Here is a 19,120-nt window from a genome sequence, read left to right on the forward strand (position 1 = left end):
AGCGAAACGTCACTGACCGACAGCGGCGTGGCGGCCAACGTTAGCGAGTTAGGAGATAAGCAGCACCCAGATACGCCGCCCGCACCCGACACGTCCGCTCCCACAGCTGACGCGGACGCGGACGCGGCCTGCCACCAATCGATCGGAACCGAGCCGCCCGTTACCGACGAACACCGAGAAATACCCGACGCGTCTGGCGACGTACGCGAGTATACGGCGCACGTAGTGTCCAAGACCGTCGAGTATGCCAAAGCGCACGACCAAAACGACGGGGAACTCGAGGATTACGAGAACTGCGAGTACGCTTTTCAGAAATGCTACGAGGACGATTCCGGTGAAATCTTGGAATACTTCAAGGATCCCGACCGAGAGGTTGCCGAAAAGATGGAAACGAGAATGCTATTAGACGACAGCGAATCGGCCGAGCGACCAAGCACTAGAGAAACTGAGGGCGACGCCGCCGAGTCCGATACGGGATCGGGTCCAGTTTTCGTGGCGCAGTGGCCGAAAGAAAAGGCCGAATATCGAGACGTGGGGACCGACAGTCCGACATCGGCCGTAAGAATCAGTTTGCAACCATCTAGTCACAAAAGAGGCCGGTCGGAGGGCGAGATTACGCTCGGCCGAAGACAGGTCTGCTACACGCCGCCGCCCACGCCCCCGCGCGAGAGGGAAGAGGCGGCGTCCGCACAGCGGTCCAGCGCTGACGTCAGCTCGGACGCGGTGGAAGGGAGCGCGCAGCGGCAGCAGCAGCAGCAGCAGCGGCGCCAGCGCACGCTCCAGCACGAAGACGACGAAGAGTGGAGGCCGGCGGCGCCGGCGCCGGCGCCGACGCGTCCGCAGCTCACCTGCCAGAGCTCCGAGGAGAGGGAGGAGCCCCGGGGGTGCAAGGCCCACCCCCTATATAGGGCGGACAGCCTGTCGGAGGGCGACAGCGACCAGGGGGGCAGCGGCAGCGGCGGACGTCGACACACAGCGTCACCGGCCACCTTCCTCGCCGACATGTCCGACTCTGACGGCGCGCGCTCGCGCAGCCCGCAGCCACCGCGCCGCTACTCCAAGCGGCCGCTGCGCGGGCCCTACGGCCAGATGCTGGAGGCCGAGATGCAGAAGCCGGAGCCGCGCATCCACTCCAGATTCCACTGCAGCGAGGACCTCAAGTTCCTGGAGGAGCTGGCGGGTCCGCCGAGCGCCGGGCCGTCGCGCGCGCCCACCGTCCAATCTCTAGACGAGCCGCAGGTGCACCGGCCGCGGCCCGCTGCCCGCGCCGCCCCTGCTGCCGCCGCGGCGTCGCCCTCGCCGTCGCCCTCGCCGTCGGCGTCGCCCGCTCCGCGCCCCGCCGCGGCCGCACAGCCGGCAACCGGCGCCAGGCGCAAGGTTAGCGGCGGCGCGCCGCCCTGCCACCAGCGCACTGCCTCCAGCCCGTCGCAGCTCGAGGGCGGCCAGCGCCGCCGCCACCACGCACTCGCCGGTCTGCTCGCCGAGGGGCACGACCGCATCTACGCGGCGCCACAGCAGCTAAAGGTAGTCCGCCACACGTTACCTCTACTGCCCGTCATCACACACATTACGAATAATCATTTATACTTCATTATTATTATTATTATTATTATTATTGTTATTATTATCATCAGTGATGAACAAAGACGGACTCCTTCTGCTTCTCTATCTATGTTTATTCGTATTAGCGATTTTAACATTTGTTACAGGTTATCTTCAGATCCGTACCTGATAAAAAAGGGAAAGGAGATGATACTACAAAGCTGATATTGTTGCCACATAAAAACACGTGCGGTGGCAATATATAAATATATATGATCCTAAAGCATTCGTACCTAATGACTGTGAATAACAGTTCGTCAGCAGGGCGAGGATTTTGTTAAAAGTAGAGAGCTTGCGCAAACTGAGCTCTAATGAAACTTGTGTACATTGTGACGTGACTGACTCCTTCGTATAATAAAAGTCACCTTCGTAATAAATTAAAATTTTTAAGTTAAAGCCTAACAAAATAAAGGTTAAAAATACATATACTTCAAATGTTACGATAAGTACATATAATTATTACTCAAAAAATAAAAAAATACCTGACTCCCGTAGTCCGAATAAACACAAAAAAATGATCGAGATGGAGTCAGTCACCATTATTACACTAAAAGCAGTCGCGGTGTCCTCAAACATCTAAAATTTCAAAATTGTGATGTATCATTATTACTTATCGATTCGCTCATTTTTACACGGTAGTGGTACAATGGTAACAGTTTAAACAACGCGTTACCGCTAAGTTAATTATGTTCTCAAAGATCCTGAGCAACTTTCTTGCATGTGTACAGTAGAACTGCCTTTTGCAGCTGCAAACAGAGCGATGGATACACTGTAGAATTTTCAAGGTAACCGGGATCACACTTGCGCCGTGTTATCTGCGTAAGTCGTAGTTGTGCTCTTCAGCAGCCGTCCATTATCAAACGCACGTCGTTGACTGTTGATGTATTTGCATATATGAATTAACGATTATCTATTTATATTTACTTATCGTTATTGTTATTGTTGTTGTTGTTATTGTTAACTGACTCGCTCATTTCTACGGGGCACTGATACGATTGTAACTGACAAAACAAAAAGTTATCACTATGTTTAACTATGTCCTACGAGAACCTGAACGAGCTATTGTGCAGATGCTCAGTACAACTGCTTCTACAGCTGCTAACAGGGCGAAGAATGCAGTTTTAGGTCCTGTACCTCCTTCAAAGTATGTTTTATCATAACGCTGAAGTCCGATATTATCATTATTATTATTATTAGTTTCTCCATGTTCGGAGGATGCTGATTCCGTAACCGTTCGTTCAGTTGATGAAAACTAGCTCACGCTCCTAAAGAGAACTTTATTAAGACCACGACCGATTTCGGACTTCACATCAGGCAGTTTTCAAGTGGATTTGAAAATTGTGATGTGAAGAAGCAACGTGAAGTATGCTTTGATTTGAAGTTGCCTCTCTACAGCACAGTCTTCCATAGTCCTCTTGAAAACGGCTTGATGTAAAGACCTAAACCATTCATGGATTTAGTACAGTTCTTACTAGAAACTGGAGCGGCTTCTCATTTATTACTATTATTGTTATTATTAAGATTCACGAGCAATGAATGCACTTAGTTGCACAATGAACAATAACTAGGAAAGTGAATAAGAAATTCTGCTGGTAAGTCGCATGAGTAATACAAATCCAGATGTTACAGAGTCCTGTATTGTGCTCATGACGCGTTTCAGGCATGGTAACAAATAATAAAGAGAAGTGCAAATAATATATCACACAATACAGTTCCACCAAAGAAACGACGTTATATAAATCTCAAATGAAATCAGTTGTACACCATTCAAAAGAACATAAGTACATGCCATCTAAGATCAATATGTGCATTGACAAGGACGTTGAATAATGTCCGTACAAATGCCAAGCGTAACACGTGCTGGCGTAAGCAACAAGTAGACCTAACCAGTAGCTGACTACTGTTACAGCGTCAAGGCACCGCTAACAGAGCCATAACGTAAGCTCATATCACTTGAGCGTAGCACTTCTGATGACGTGCAAAATCCAAATGTTAATATAAAATAATAAAAGCTCAGCCAGCTAATGCGCAAGAAGGCGATTGTAAAAACAGTATAATAGTACAAGACATTCCATTTACGTCATATAGAACCACATTCGGTACGATTTGTTCAAAATTTCAGTAGAGGGCGTCACATTCAATACAAAGTTAATTAAAACAATAATTTTTCAATAAAAGAAAATTAATTAAAATAATTATTTCGTTTTTACCAGCACAGCTGTGCAAAAAAGTCAACAGTAAAACACAATGCAACATTGCAGGTTTCATAAAACAAGTATACTGTTAGATGTCATTTTTGCGTTTGCAATATGACTCAAGAAAAGTAGTTCGCCAATAAAATTACATATCGTCATTAGGAATTCCATAAAACGCTGAGAAAGCTAAAAGAAAGAATAGCTGGCTGGGGACTATTATTGTGTTTTCCTACCCACAAGTAAATCATTGAAAAAAAAAAAAACAAAGGAACGCCTACGACTGCTTGAAATCTGCTCATTTTTCATAAGTTCTGGAGCCACCTGAATACCATAACTTTATTACCAAAATCTACATGTTTTCAATAAGAGTCCCCCTCTGAATGTTCTTTTTTTTCTATGTTTCATGGAATTCTTAATGAACACACGTAATTTTATTAGCGAACTGCTTTTATTAAGACACTCTGAAAACGCAAAAATGACATGTGACAGTACGTTTGTTCCATGAAACGTGCACTATCGCATTGTGTTTTAATGGTGACTTTTTTGCACAGCTGTGCTGGTAAAAACGAAATAATTATTTTAATTAATTTTATTTTATAGAAAATTAATATTTTAACTAGCTTTGGAGAGGATGTGATGCCCTCTATTGTAATTATGAACAAATTATACCGAATGTGGTTCTGTATGACGGTGTTGTAATGTCTTGTATTATTATACTGTTTTTACAATTGATTTTCTTGCACGTTAGTGCTGACTCAGCTTTTATTACTATATATTAACATTTGGATTTTACACGTGATCAGAAGTGCTGCCCTCCAGTGTTACAATCTTACGTTGTGGCTTTGTTAGGGGTGCCTTGACACTGTAACTGTAGTCAGCAACTGGTTATCTCCACTTTTTGTATACGACAGCACATATTTTGCTTGACATTTGTACGGACATTATTCAACGTCCTTGTCAATGAATATAACGATCTTAGATGGTATTTATTACGTTCTTCAAAAGTGTTTACAATTAATTTCATTTGAGATTCATATAATCCCATTTCTTTGATAAAGCTTTATTGTATGATGTCATTATTTGCACTTCTCCTTATTATTTGTTACTAGATCATTTGATTATGAGCTGTGCCCGAAACGCGTAGTGAACACAATAAAGAATTCAATACCATCTGGATCTGTATTACTTTCACGACTTACGAGCATTTTTAAAGTTTTCTACTTTGATAGTTACTGTTATTATGGTCGCACATTTCTACCAGAGTTTCAGGGCCTATCTACAACTACAAATACCTTGCCACCCTACTTCTCAGCAATAGTTTCCCAGTCTCAACACTGCCTAAAGCTTACGAAACCACCTTGAATATTATCAATGTATCTGTGATGTGGGAATGCAATACATCCTCTACCGGTAGGACTCACTTCAGTCACTTTTTTTATGGTATCATAAACTTCGTCAGTGTTTAGTGTTCTCTGATCGTTAGTATTGCTGTATCATATTAGCCTAAATACATAAATTTTGTGTTCAAATACTCTTAGCTTTTATTTTCAGAAAATGATGCCCCACTCCTCGTAAATATTTGAAGAACTTCATGATTGCTACCAAGAGATACTGATGAGATTTCTTTATTGAACAACCAGTAACGGTCCACAGACTATCATCTGGTTCGTAAAAGTATTTCCAAATCGTATTGGTCGTTATAAAATCATTGGCGCTAGATAAAAAATCCATGAGTATGTCACTGTTTTCGCATAGTAATATACATTATATCGTCAATTATAAACTGTGCATACTGTGCAATTATCCATTTTACAGTCGGCACAAGCGCTAGAGACGGAAGCATTCTAGATCTTTATGTGCAAATGTTATGTAAATGCTTTTATGAACTTAATGATGGTTTGTGAGCTGAAGCTGTTTGTCAAATAAAAAATAAAAAAATCAGTAGCTGTTGGTGGCAATCTTGACGTTCTTCAACCTTAGATTGCCTTTTTTTTTCAGAAGTCCATGTTTCAGATGCGAGGATTAAAAGTTATTCAATTATTGTTTATATATATATATATATATATATATATATATATATATATATATATATATATATATACGTGCAAGTTAGAGTTCCTAGACAGTAACATACTTTTAAAATTTAATGCCTTAGTAACATGTGTCATGTTTTATAAATTTTGATTGTTTTCTTGCTCATACTGAGCGACAGAGGCCATCTGTAGATATTCAACCTGAACGAAGGCAACTTCTCGATCCAAGATCGCTTTTGTAAAATCTTTATTTACGGCGATCGGTTTCAGTAAACAGAGTTACCGTCATCTGATCTATGAGTAGTGTACATAAAGTGTAAAGCGGAGTATAAAAATAGCTTACAATGTCATAAATGTAATACGTGCGGTGAATTTCTATTATTATACATACCTCGATGAAGATTAATACAAGAGCCAAATTAGAGCTATAAGTGTACTCCATATATTACGTAGCCGGATAGTTGACATAAGATGCGGTGGCATGTCAAAGCGGAAACCAAAATTTATGACATGTTTCGTCATGTGCTCCCGTTACATATTACAAGTCACAGAGAACAACACTGATGCAGGATCGCCAGTGAATTGACGCGCAGCGACAGTTAGCATATAACATGTTAGTACCCCTAGAGGTCGCTTGTTTATTCATGTCATTGCAAATTTACGTATGTAATTTTAATAAGATTGCGGTAACTGGTATACAGTTATAAAATTTTTTGTAACAGGTAGAAGCTAAAATATTTTGTAGAACAGCATGAGCATACGCAAGCATAACTGGAATAAAGTATAATTTCTTAAAACAAATAACAACCAAAATATTTTCTACACACGTAAATAGCATCGGTAACCATGTAGAGGTAAAGCACTAAGTGAAAAGAGCAACATGTCGTAAAGATTACAGCTCAAGTCGTATTTCGAAATGCTGTCTATATACAACTTCAGATACAAAACAAATTAATCGATCAGTAACATTTAGTGACAGTACGCTTGCACAACAGAAACCTAGAAGAAGACGAGAGTGCATAGCATAGAACACCATATATAGCTCATTATGTAGGTGACGAAGAGGAAATGTCTTCGGCATATATTTGTAGTGATGAACGCATTACTGGAGGTCATCTGTGCGAAAAAGCCTGGTAGCCCGAGGTCTAGGTATGATTGTGGACTCTCAGCAACCGTTACAAATATAAAACGTTGTTGTTGTTGTGGTCTTCAGTCCTGAGACTGGTTTGATGCAGCTCTCCATGCTATTCTATCCTGTGCAAGCTTTTTCATCTCCCAGTACCTACTGCAACCTACATCCTTCTGAATCTGCTTAGTGTATTCATCTCTTGGTCTCCCCCTACGATTTTTACCCTCCACGCTGCCCTCCAATACTAAATTGGTGATCCCTTGATGCCTCAGAACATGTCTATACAGTAAAGCTGCATGCCCTCGGGAAAAATTACGGCTGTAGTTTCCCCTTGCTTTCAGCCGTTCGCAGTACCAGCACAGCAAGGCCGTTTTGGTTATTGTTACAAGGCCAGATCAGTCAATCATCCAGACTGTTGCCCTTGCAACTACTGAAAAGGCTGCTGCCCCTCTTCAGGAACCACACGTTTGTCTGGCCTCTCAACAGATACCCCTCCGTTGTGGTTGCACCTACGGTACGGCTATCTGTATCGCTGAGGCACGCAAGCCTCCCCACCAACGGCAAGGTCCATGGTTCATGGGGGGGTATAAAACGTTACAATATCAAAATCAAAATAGTAATACTATATCAGCAGTGGCAGGGACCATTCACTGAGACAATAAAAGATTTAGATAAAACAGAAATGAGCTATGGATCGCGTGGTATACTTGACATTATCGTCACCTTAGAGCTGAAAGTCACCTTTTTTCACCTGGTTTGAGCAGGACTGCGCATGAACTAATCATTTTACTGTGACATTTATGTACCTACATCGTATAATTTGTCCTTGTTCATATCCCCGGGCAATATATTGCTTACCCAAACCTCATACTTCAGACGATGTTCCTATTTTATCTAAACCTTTTAGTGTCTCAGTGGATGTTCGCTGCCACTGCTGCCATATTATTAGTTTGATTTTGAGATTGTATTGATATTCCTTTGTAACGGTTGTTGAGAATCCACAATCATAACTAGACTTCGGGCTACGTATCATATTGAATATCTACCGTGCGTTTTTGAGCAGATGACCTCTTGTAATGCGTTCACCACTAAAAGTATATACCGAACACATACATAATGAGCTACGTATGGCGCTTTGTACTGTGAAATCTCGTCGTCTATTAGGTTTCTGCTCTGCAGCCTTATTGTCAATAAATGTTACTGTGCGATTATTTTGTCTTGTATCTGAAGCTGTATATAGACAGGATTTTGAAATACGACTTAGGTTGTAGTCCTAACAACGTGTTGTTCTTTCGACTTCGTGCCTTACCTTTGCATGGTTGCGGAAGCTCCTTATATGTGTAGAAAGTATTTCGGCAGTTATCTGCTTTAATATATATATATATATATATATCTTTTATACCAGTTACCACATTTTTACGTGTTGTCTTTTCTGACTTCTTGTTTTACCTCTATATGTTTGCGTGTTCTCTTGCTGTTCTACAAAATATTTTAGCTTTTACCTGTCACAAAAATTTTATAATTGTACACCAGTTACCACAATTTTACTAAAATGACATACGTGTATTTACAGTTGACAATGACATGAATACACAAACGATCTCTAGCGGCACTAACATGTCGCCTAATAACTGTCGCCGTGCGGCAGTTCAGTGGCGACTCTGTATCAGTGATGTACTCTGTGACTTGTAACACATGACGGATTCGCTTGACGAAACATATTGTAAATAATGATTGTCAATTTGGTATGCCAATGCTTCTTACATCAATTCTCCGACTAAGTAAGATCTGGAGTACATTAGCAGCTCTAATTGCGCTCTTGTAGTAACCTTCATCGAGGTATGTGTAAGAGTAATAATAATAATTCACTCTACGTATTTTATTTATGGCAGTGTACGTTTTTTTTTTTTTTTTTTTTAATCTGGTATGGTTGGTTGGTTGGTTGATTGGGGGAGGGGACCAAACAGCGACGTTATCGGTCTTTTCGGTGAAGGGAAGGATGGGGAAGGAAGTCGGCCGTGCCCTTTGGAAGAACCATCACAACATTTGCCTGAAGCGATTTAGGGAAACCACGGAAAACCTAAATCAGGATGACCGGACGAGGGTTGGAACCGTCGTCCTCCCGAATCCGAGTCTAGAGTGAATCTGATATGCTTTACACTTTATGTACACTGGTCACAGATCAGACGATGGTAGCTCTGTTTACTGACACCGGTCATCGTAAATAAAGGTTTTACAAATGCGATCTTCGCTGAGAAGTTATCTTCTTTCAAATTTAAATTGGATTCCGGCTTTAATAGGGTCTTCAAGACGTCAGTGAGGTGTCAAGATTAGTTTTTGCAAAACTTGTGTCGTTAATATTTAGCGCATTATTACTTGCCAGATGACGAGTTAATGTGAAGTACATTATTTTATCTGTATTCATCTGAAGACCCATGCATTTCATAGCATTTATTAATTGTGTTGTAAGGGCCTTTAATTCGTTTTAATTTTCAGTTAATAGAGCAATATCGTCAGCATGTGTTTATGCTTAAACATGGTCGTCACTCAATACAGATCTCACCTGTCGCCCGCCTCCGTAACTGAGGCCTCTGTCGCACGGTAGCAGTATAGTGGCATCGCATTGTTGGGCTGGAATGTGAGGCAAAGAAAGAAGGATTGTGACGACGTATAGTTTGTGATCATCAGACTGTGAAGAAATGCTGTATATTAAATTACAGACCTCTTCACAATGCTTCATGGAGCGCGGACATTAAAACACTGTCGACAATAATTTTATCGTAAAGGATACGCACAAGAATTGGGTTTCATACTCACTCTTCTCTCCCAAATTACCATCATTTAATTATTTAGTAGCTGCTTCGTCAGATGTTGTGCTGTCCAATAAATTTGTTTGTAATTGTTATGTGAATTTATGAAAAGCTATTGTAAAAATGTAAGCAAAGTAAAAATGAGAAGAAAACGTATTTTTTAATGATCGTTGTATCTGTTAACTACACTCCTGGAAATTGAAATAAGAACACCGTGAATTCATTGTCCCAGGAAGGGGAAACTTTATTGACACATTCCTGGGGTCAGATACATCACATGATCACACTGACAGAACCACAGGCACATAGAAACAGGCAACAGAGCACGCACAATGTCGGCACTAGTACAGTGTATATCCACCTTTCGCAGCAATGCAGGCTGCTATTCTCCCATGGAGACGATCATAGAGATGCTGGATGTAGTCCTGTGGAACGGCTTGCCATGCCATTTCCACCTGGCGCCTCAGTTGGACCAGCGTTCGTGCTGGACGTGCAGACCGCGTGAGACGACGCTTCATCCAGTCCCAAACATGCTCAATGGGGGACAGATCCGGAGATCTTGCTGGCCAGGGTAGTTGACTTACACCTTCTAGAGCACGTTGGGTGGCACGGGATACATGCGGACGTGCATTGTCCTGTTGGAACAGCAAGTTCCCTTGCCGGTCTAGGAATGGTAGAACGATGGGTTCGATGACGGTTTGGATGTACCGTGCACTATTCAGTGTCCCCTCGACGATCACCAGTGGTGTACGGCCAGTGTAGGAGATCGCTCCCCACACCATGATGCCGGGTGTTGGCCCTGTGTGCCTCGGTCGTATGCAGTCCTGATTGTGGCGCTCACCTGCACGGCGCCAAACACGCATACGACCATCATTGGCACCAAGGCAGAAGCGACTCTCATCGCTGAAGACGACACGTCTCCATTCGTCCCTCCATTCACGCCTGTCGCGACACCACTGGAGGCGGGCTGCACGATGTTGGGGCGTGAGCGGAAGACGGCCTAACGGTGTGCAGGACCGTAGCCCAGCTTCATGGAGACGGTTGCGAATGGTCCTCGCCGATACCCCAGGAGCAACAGTGTCCCTAATTTGCTGGGAAGTGGCGGTGCGGTCCCCTACGGCACTGCGTAGGATCCTACGGTCTTGGCGTGCATCCGTGCGTCGCTGCGGTCCGGTCCCAGGTCGACGGGCACGTGCACCTTCCGCCGACCACTGGCGACAACATCGATGTACTGTGGAGACCTCACGCCCCACGTGTTGAGCAATTCGGCGGTACGTCCACCCGGCCTCCCGCATGCCCACTATACGCCCTCGCTCAAAGTCCGTCAACTGCACATACGGTTCACGTCCACGCTGTCGCGGCATGCTACCAGTGTTAAAGACTGCGATGGAGCTCCGTATGCTACGGCAAACTGGCTGACACTGACGGCGGCGGTGCACAAATGCTGCGCAGCTAGCGCCATTCGACCTCCAACACCACGGTTCCTGGTGTGTCCGCTGTGCCGTGCGTGTGATCATTGCTTGTACAGCCCTCTCGCAGTGTCCGGAGCAAGTATGGTGGGTCTGACACACCGGTGTCAATGTGTTCTTTTTTCCATTTCCAGGAGTGTATTGTGGCCATGGATATTAAATACGAGAAAGACTACATTTACAAGTACACCAACGGGAAATTACAACGGTGAAATGCTGGAAAAGGGTGATGGGCCTGGAATGTGATCGACTTGGAACTGTATGGTTTTGTTGCAAAATTTAAGATTCTGTTGAAATACGTCAGAATTCCATGCCAACCAAGTGATTTATTTTCTTCCATTGAACCTGAAATTACAATGAATCTCCAAGTGTTTTATTTACATTTCGACACCGATTGCAAGATCTATGTTCAAGTAAACAATAGAAACAAGGAAATGCTTTGTTTCCGTTGGTCTGCTGGGACATCACTTCGTTCATTGCAATGTTTTGTCGTCTGGCGTGAACACTGAAAACATTCAAATCAGTTATTTCCATCCCTGGAGCATAACGAACAAAAGAGAAAAATAATCAACTAAATATGTCGTTCCTACCGTCAGTTAGCATCAAGAGTGAATACAAAAATTATGGTTACTGCAGTTTAGATGAATTTTCGGACTTTCGTTCGTAATTGTACCTTTCCTGAAAACTTTTCCGGAATCATACACCGAGCCGGGTGGCACAGTGGTTAGCACACTGGACTCGTATTCATGAGGACGACGTTTCAAACAAGAGTCCGGCCATCTTGATGTAGGTTTTTCGTGATTTCCCTAAATCGCTTCAGGCAAGTGCCGGAATGGTTCCTCTGAAAGGGCAGGGCCTACTTCAGTCCCCATCTTCCCTAATCCGATGGGACCGATGAGCTCGCTGTTTGGTCCTCTCGCCCAAGTCAACCAACCATCCAACCAGAATCATAACGAACAAAACTAAAGAGAATTACGCATCTCCATCATTCGAATGGTGAGTTATGGTCTGTATTTCGTACAGGTTTTACCAACTTTTCCATTTTTCTGGGAAACTTTCAAATTTTTTCGTTCTCGGAAAATATTTTTGGAGTATCACTAACATTCTTTTTTAAAACAAAATTACGCAAATCCATCCAGATGTTCTCAACTGATGCGCATTTAATTTTTATTTGTTTAGATTGCTGTTTCATCAAGACCCTCCGTATTGAATCTTTGTTTCAGATTGTCTAATACATAAAGTGACTCCATATCACAAATCGAGTGCTCTACAGATTACTGTCATAACTTTTTCTAGCAAAGAGGAGTTGTTTTAAATAAAGTAATTTATACGATGAAATATGGTGTAATCTGTGTAATCGCGCCACCAACTAAAGAAAGATAACTAAACTTCATATGCATACTTCAAATTTATTTCAGTTACGGACAAGTTCCGGCTTCAAATTTATTTCTATTTTGGACAAGTTCCGGCCTTGACAATATCTTGTCGTGCATCCTAAGCTATGTCTGATCTACTCTGTAGTTTGTTCTGTACACCTTAGCTATTTTGTGTCGTGCCACTCTCGAGTATTCCTTACTTCATGTGAGCTGCCGCTATTGTAATTATAGCTATAAACTATTCACAATACTTGTTGCAACAATGGACAGACACGCAAATACCATTGGACCACATTTAAATACAAATAAAAATATAGTTTAATGTTCCTAATTACGTCGAGTAAATGCCATTTAACTATTTAAAGCATACTTTTGACCCATAATTGTGAACTTGTTACACACCTACTTCCAATTTACCAAAGTACCCACAGATTGTTGTCGGTGGGACAACTAACTATGTCGTTCTTTCTTCGTCAGTCACTTGCCAAAAGAGCAAGAAGTTCAAGAAGTTTTTTTCATTCAATTCGAACACGTACACCATTTAAATATAAAATTCAGCAAATATATGCTAATTAACACATATCTAATTGACATTTTCATGAAAAATCCATGTCTTCTTTTACCTGATTCAATATTACACACAAAAATTCCGTTTTCGTTGCAAATATAAATTCTCAATTACCGAAATTTTATAAAGGATTGTTAATACGCATCATTTAAACTGCAAATACGCAAAATACACAGATACTAAGTTACACTCTACAAGCACACATCACAGTTAGCGTTACTAACAGGGATACCACAAGGCAATGGGATTTTTGTAATTTTTTATATTTATGGTTCGTGGAGTTCAGAACTCAAATATCAGCGTTATATTTTGCACCTCGACGTACAGTTGCTTCCACTAATGACCATATCTCTGCTTTCCTTACAATGTTCTGAAAGGACACTGTCCCTTACGGCTACCATCAGTCGACGAACTTATAATATCTTCCCGAACGTCTCGACATTTACATAGTCACAAATTTCTGAGCCCCGACTCTCAATTTTACAGGAATGGTTGTACCTCTGGACCATAGCCACTGATGACGTGAACCATACGCTGACTTTAATCAACGCGATTTCCCTGATATCCTGGAATATACTGTACACAAAATGCACGGCTACTACACTAGAGTCTATATGCACGCATGACAGTTACACTATGTGATCAAAAGAATCCGGACACTCTCAAAAACATACGTGTTTCATATTAGCATTGTGCTGCCACCTACTGCCAGGTACTACATATCAGCGATCTCAGTAGTCATTAGACTCGCGGACTTCGAACGTAGTCAGGTGATTGGGTGTCACTTGTGTCATACGTATGTACGCGAGATTTCCACACTCCGAAACATTCCTAGGTCCACTTTTTCCGATGTGATGGTGAAGTGGAAACGTGAAGGGACACGTACAGCACAAAAGCGTACAGGCCGACCTCGTCTGTTGACTGACAAAGACCGCCGACAGTTGAAGAGGGTCGTAAGGTGTAATAGGCAGACATCTATCCAGACCATCACACAGAAAACTTGGATTTCATGGTAGAGCGGCCGCTCATAAGCCACACATTACGCCGGTAAATGCCAAACGACGCCTCGCTTGGTGTAAGGAGCGTAATCATTGGACGATTGAACACTGTAAAAACATTGTGTGGAGTGACGAATCACGGTACACAATGTGGCGGTCCGATGGCAGGGTGTGGGCATGGCGAATGCCCGGTGAACGTCATCTGACAGCGTGTGTAGTGCCAACAGCAAAATTCTGAGGTGGTGGTATTATGGTGTGGTCTTTCTTTTCATGGAGGGGGCTTGCACCCCTTGTTGTTTAGCGTGGCACTATCACACCACAGGCCTACATTGATGTTTTAAGCACCTTCTTAAGTTCTTGCTTCCCACTATTGAAGAGAAATTCGGGGATGGCGATAGGATCTTTCAATACTTTCTGTTCATAATACACGGCCTGTGGCGGAGTGATTACAAGACAATAACGTCCCTGTAGCGGTCTGGCTTGCACAGAGTCCTGGCCTGAATCCTATAGAACACCTTTGAGATGTTTTGGAAGCCAACTTCGTGCCAGGCCTCACCGATCGACATCGATACCTCTCCTCAGTGCAGCACTCCTAGCAAGAATGGGCTGCCATTCCCCAACAAACCTTCCAGCAACTGATTGAACGTATGCCTGCGAGAGTGGAAGCTGTGATCAAGGCTAAGGGAGGGCCGACACCTTATTGAATTCCAGCATTACTAATGGAGGGCGCCACTAACTTGTAAGTCATTTTCAGCCAGGTGTCAGGACACTTTTGATCACATGGTGTACTTTCACTAATAAAAAACCACACGGTAGTTGAGTTTTTGTAATTTTCTTATATTTATGGTACATGAAGTTCAGAACCAAAATATCAGTCCGCCGAAGTATTTCGATGCAACTCTAAAATATTCTCTAGAAAATCGATTTTGAAGCTTTTCAAGCATCTTTAATTCCAAGAACCATTTACGGCCTTTAACAGGCCATCTGGCAATGTGGTGGAATCCCTACGTGCCATGTAGTTGGCCTGGTTTCGACTTCTAGCCGATGCACTTTTTTTTAATGTTGAATGTTCTACGAGCATATGCGCGAGGGAAAAAATGCACAAATATGGAGAGAAAATCGGTAGAGATTGAGATTGGTAATCGCTGGATCGCTGTTTCGAATCTCATTTTGATTATTTTTTTTTCGTTCATTTCGAATACCTACGTCATTTAAATACAAAATTCAGAAAATGTATGCTAATTAACACATATCTAATTGTCAGTTTCATTTAAAATATACTGCACACAAAAATCCAGTTTTCATTGCAAATATATCTTCTTAATTACTGAACTTTTACAAAAGATTGTTAAAAAAACAGCTTGTAATCGAATTGCGTGGTTATGGAATATCGTCTCAGTTATGCAACTGGATTCGTGATTTCCTGTCAGAGAGGTCACAGTTCGAAGTAACTGACGGAAAGTCATCGAGTAAAACGGAAGTGATATCTGATATTCCCCAAGGTAGTGTTATAGGTCCTCTGCTGTCCCTTATCTATGTAAACGATATAGGCGACAATCTGAGCAGCCGGCTTAGGTTATCTGCAGATGATGTTGTCGTTTATCATCCAGTAAAGCAAATTAGAAAACAATTTAGAAGAGATATCTGTATGATGCGAAAAATGGCAATTGACCTTAAATAATGAAAATTGTGAGGTCATAACATGAGTGCTAAAAGGAATGCATTAAACTTCGGTTCCGCAATAAAGTAAACCAAATCTAAATGCCGTAAATTCAATTCAATGCCTAGGAATTACAATTACTAACAATTTAAATACCGGCCGTTGTGGCCGAGTGGTTCTAGGAGCTTCAGTCCGGATCCGCGCTGCTGCTACGGTTGCAGGTTCGAACCCTGCCTCGAGCATGGATGAGTGTGATGTCCTTAGGTTTGAGTAGTTCTAAGTCTAGGGGACTGATGACCTCAGATGTTAAGCCCCATAGTGCTCAGTGCCATTCGAACCATTTTTGAACAATTTAAATGGGAAATAACACAGAAAATGTAGTGGGGAAGGCGAACCAAAGACTGCATTATATTGGCAGAACACTAAGAAGATGCAACAGATCTTCTAAAGAGACTACCTACTCTCCATTTACCCATCCTCTTTATGGAGTTCTGCTGCGCAGTGTCAGATCCTTACCATATAGGATTAATGTAGTACATCGAGAAATTTCAAAGTGGGGCAGCACGTTTCGTATTATCGACAAGTAGGGGAGGGAGTGTCACGGACGTGATACTGGATTTAGGGTGGACATTATTAAAACAAAGGCGTTTCTCGTTGCGGCGTGAGCTTCTCACGAAATTTCAGTTACCATCTTCCTCCTCCGAATTTGAAAATATTTTGTTCATTCCGACTTACATAGAGAGTAACGATCATCATAATAAAATAAGGAAATTCTAATCTTGCACGAAAAGATATAGGTGTTAGTTTTTACGGCGCGCTGTTCAAGAGTGGAGCAATAGAGAATTATTGTGAAGGTAGCTCGATGAACCCTTTCCCAGGTACTTGAGTGTGATTTGAACCCTCTCCCAGGCACTTAAGTGTGATTTGCAGAGTGGCCTTGTAGATGTAGATGTTCGAATTGGAAAAAATAATAATATTTATTTTACGTTTCACGGAGATGCTACTAAAACATGCGCATTTGATTAAATATTTAGAACGGCTTGACGGCTTGTAATACAACGTGGCCTGATAACGTAGCAATGGAGTACTCCACCACAGAGCCCCGCAGGCTATCAAAAAATGAATCTGACTTCAGGATATTAAAGATGCTCGGATCGAGAATATTCGAGAGTTGCATAGACTTGCTTTGAAACAATGATATTTGTGTTCTGAACTTCATGTACAGGGTTATTCTAAGTGATGAACCCACTTTCAAAAATTCGTATGTATTCAAGTACAAATCCAAAATGAACAAGCTTTATACCAATGAAAAGAGGAAGTTTCAAAGTTTTTGGCTGGCGGAGGTGCGCAGGCGGTGATGGTTTCAGAAGCTGCCGGTAAAGTTCTCGCGTCAATAGGGCCGTCTAAAGCTTTAGGGCCGTCACTCCGTTTCACTGTCAGTTGTGGGTGAGATGGCGACTGTGGAGCACAAGGTTTTCTGCGTTCCTGAGTTTCCGCGAAAAGTGAGTCGCAAGTTGCAGTGCAGCCGGCATTTCGTACCAAATTCGGTATTCAACCACGAACTCGCAAAAGCATTAGCCGTTGGTTTAAGCAGTTTAACAGACTGGGAGTGAACCACCAGGGTAGACGAAAGCGCAGTCGGCTCTCAGCCGTGTTGTGAAGCGGACGTGCGAGGGGCTCTGTGCGGCGCTCCGCAAGCGGGCCGTTGTTTACTCGCACGGGCTCAAAAATGGTTCAAATAGCTCTGAGCACTATGGGACTTAACATCTGAGGTCATCAGTCCCCCAGAACTTAGAACTACTTAAACCTAACTAACCTAAGGACATCACACACATCCATGCCCGAGGCTGGATTCCAACCTGCGACCGTAGCGATCGCGCGGTTCCGGACTGAAGCGCCTAGAACCGCTCGGCCACCGCGGCTGGCACTCGCGCGGGTAGTGGTATTGCAGTGTAAACAGATCACCTCGAACGACGATGGCGCTTTTTTATGGAAATTATAGAAAGACCACGCACGACCTACGGCATACGAAGTAGAGCGTTTCCTGCGTGAAGTAATACATGTCGATCCACAGGAAATTATCGGTATACATCTTTCGATCGTCTCCAGCACAGTTTACCTGAAACTCGTCGATGAAGCAGCGTGCGAACAACTTCTTCGCCGTTCCACCGTTGGATATCGTTTCCACCACTCGGACAGCAATGTGGGTGTAGTGACTGTCGACCATGCAGGACTCGGAGTTCGGAACATACGAATCTTCGAGCTGCCGTTTGAAGTTCCGGTCACGCTTGTCGTGAACGCGCTGCGGCCTTACGGGGAAGTATTAAGTCATGTGGAAGAAAATTGGCATACGTTCGAGACGTATTCTGTACTGAATGGAGTGCGTCAAGGTGCGAATCGAACTGCGTAAACACATCCCATCTTACGTGACCGTTGGTGGATGTCGAGCGATCGTCATTTATGACGGTCAGCCGCGGACTGGTTCAGGGTGCGGGCAGGAAGGCCATGTACGCTCTGAATGCCTGCAGCGACGCCTCGTTCAGATGCCACGTGCAGACATGTCGCCTCCATCGCAACCGACAACGCTGCCTATTACACACATTGAGGCAGCGAGTATCATTTCGGACGCGGAGATTGTTCTGTTCCAGTTGCCGACCCCCGCGGGCCCGGTTTCCGCGCCCACGAGGACGAAGCCTCCATCGGTACCGTCGCCGTGCTCGACAGCAGCGACCACGTCTGCACCCCAGACGTTTGAGGAAGGAGAGCATCAGCAAATCGATTCGAGCTCGGACACAGAGATGCGGGAGTTGCCTACTGTCTGTCGTGATCCACAGGACGCGGACACGCGTTCCCGCAAGCAGAAGTCGCCCAATCGGCGAAAGAAGAGAAGGCCGTCTGCATGAAATGATTCGCGAGATGGTGACACGTTGCAGGAGGACGAGGAAAATGCATCTGCGGCCAGGGCTGTGGACCTCACACCAACGGTTCCTGGTTCGTTGCTGGTAACGTCCACCTAAGGACAAAGACAAGCTGACGATGCTCAGGATGATAGCCAGACCTCCCGATCCTTGCAATAGCTCCTCAGGCAACCGTATGGCGGCCCTGGACACTCTTTCTCCCGCAAGCAGGAGAAGAGCGAAGGCCACCACAGGTTGTCGAAGGCGCCACTGATGTCAACCATGATGCCAACCACGTATTTGTGCGGGGTCGAGCCACAGACCTCGGCCGCCAGGGCGATTGCATCAGATGCCGACCGCCCCGGCCTGAACCCGAACTGCCT

The 19,120-nt window shown here is 43.7% G+C and overlaps 1 protein-coding gene across 1 annotated transcript; it reads left to right on the plus strand.

Annotated features, from left to right (window-relative positions):
* The first annotated feature begins 396 nt into the window (after nucleotides 1-396).
* On the plus strand, nucleotides 397-18,743 carry LOC124556235 (skin secretory protein xP2-like). The gene is made up of 2 exons (XM_047130224.1): nucleotides 397-1,524; nucleotides 18,489-18,743. Exons 1-2 carry the CDS (start codon nucleotides 397-399, stop codon nucleotides 18,741-18,743), a joined length of 1,383 nt encoding a protein of 460 aa, XP_046986180.1.
* Nucleotides 18,744-19,120: the final 377 nt, after the last annotated feature.

This window comes from Schistocerca americana, chromosome X, assembly GCF_021461395.2.
Source record: "Schistocerca americana isolate TAMUIC-IGC-003095 chromosome X, iqSchAmer2.1, whole genome shotgun sequence".
Lineage (NCBI taxonomy): Eukaryota > Metazoa > Arthropoda > Insecta > Orthoptera > Acrididae > Schistocerca > Schistocerca americana.

Coding starts and splice junctions, on each gene's coding strand:
- LOC124556235 (XM_047130224.1), top strand. CDS start 397: ATGCTATTAGACGACAGCGAATCGGCCGAGCGACCAAGCACTAGAGAA. Junction 1,525..18,488: donor CGGCGCCACAGCAGCTAAAG/GTAGTCCGCCAC, acceptor GTTCTGTTCCAG/TTGCCGACCCCCGCGGGCCC.